Genomic DNA, 1118 nt, shown 5'->3' on the forward strand with positions numbered 1-1118 from the left:
GGGGTTGAGGGTATGTGTGTGCCCATGCTGTGTCAGCTCAGTTGGTATCGTGATGGACTGCGGAACAGATGGCCCTGCTTCGAATCTGTGACTGGGCTTTCTTGAACTTGTGTCATTGTGTGGAGTTTTCAACCCATTTTAGTCTGCCACATTATTCTTTGCCGTCACGTCTCACAGATCGGAGATGTTTACCAGACAGTTGCTTTGGATTTTCCCCTATGGCCTTTTCCTTTGATGGCAAGGCTTTTGACTATATCAGCCTTGTTGTTGTTGTTGTTGTTGTTGTTGTTGTTGTTGTTGTTGTTGTTGTTGTTGTTGTTGTGTCTGATGTTACAATGTTGTTGTTGTTGTTTTTGTTGTTGTGTCTGATGTTACAATGTTGTTGTTTTTGTTGTTGTATCTGATGTTACAATGTTGTTGTTGTTGTTGTGTCTAATGTTACAATGTTGTTGTTGTTGTTGTTGTTGTTGTGTCTGATGTTACAATGTTGTTGTTGTTGTTGTTGTTGTTGTGTCTGATGTTACAATGTTGTTGTTGGTGGTGCTCTGGTGTGGTTTGCTCCTTCTTTCCTATCAAACATCTATCGTCCTTATCTCCCCTTCTTCTTTTTCATGTTTGTCACTCTCTTGTAACACATCTAATCTTCTGGCGCTCATATGACCTTATGCAGTTGTGAGCGCCGTAAAACCTCTACTAAAACTAAAAAGGGACACACAAGACATACATTCCTTGTAGATGGTAAATGACCTTGACCTCTCCCAGCTACAGCCCCGGCTTCTGGTACCTCATCAAGTGGGGCTGGGTCCAGTATGCGGCCGTCCTCCTCCTCTTCCTCGCCGTCTTCAACAAGGTCAAGGTCTTTGTCTTCCAGCACCAGGTGGTCACAACAGTCGTGGAGAGTTCCGCCGCAGCAAACGACGGTCGGAAGGACAAGTTCTCCTGAACAGCAGCGACAGCGACCTTGAGTAGATAAATAACGTATTCCTATGTTTATGACAGCCTCCATGAGTAGATAAATAAATAGTCAGTATGTTTATGACAGCCTCCATGAGTAGATAAATAAATAGTCAGTATGTTTATGACAGCCTCCATGAGTAGATAAATAAATAGTCAGTATG

The 1118-nt window shown here is 42.8% G+C and overlaps 1 protein-coding gene across 1 annotated transcript in view; it reads left to right on the forward strand.

The window, feature by feature from the left end:
• Nucleotides 1–1099, forward strand: part of LOC101846056 (transmembrane protein 231) — a gene marked incomplete in the record, with an annotated part of 12039 nt that extends 10940 nt beyond the window's left edge. The window contains 1 exon segment of the mRNA XM_013091044.2: nt 763–1099. Coding sequence (XP_012946498.1) covers nt 763–943 — 181 coding nt within the window.
• Nucleotides 1100–1118: the final 19 nt, after the last annotated feature.

This window comes from Aplysia californica, unplaced genomic scaffold (genome assembly GCF_000002075.1).
Source record: "Aplysia californica isolate F4 #8 unplaced genomic scaffold, AplCal3.0 scaffold01937, whole genome shotgun sequence".
NCBI lineage: Eukaryota > Metazoa > Mollusca > Gastropoda > Aplysiida > Aplysiidae > Aplysia > Aplysia californica.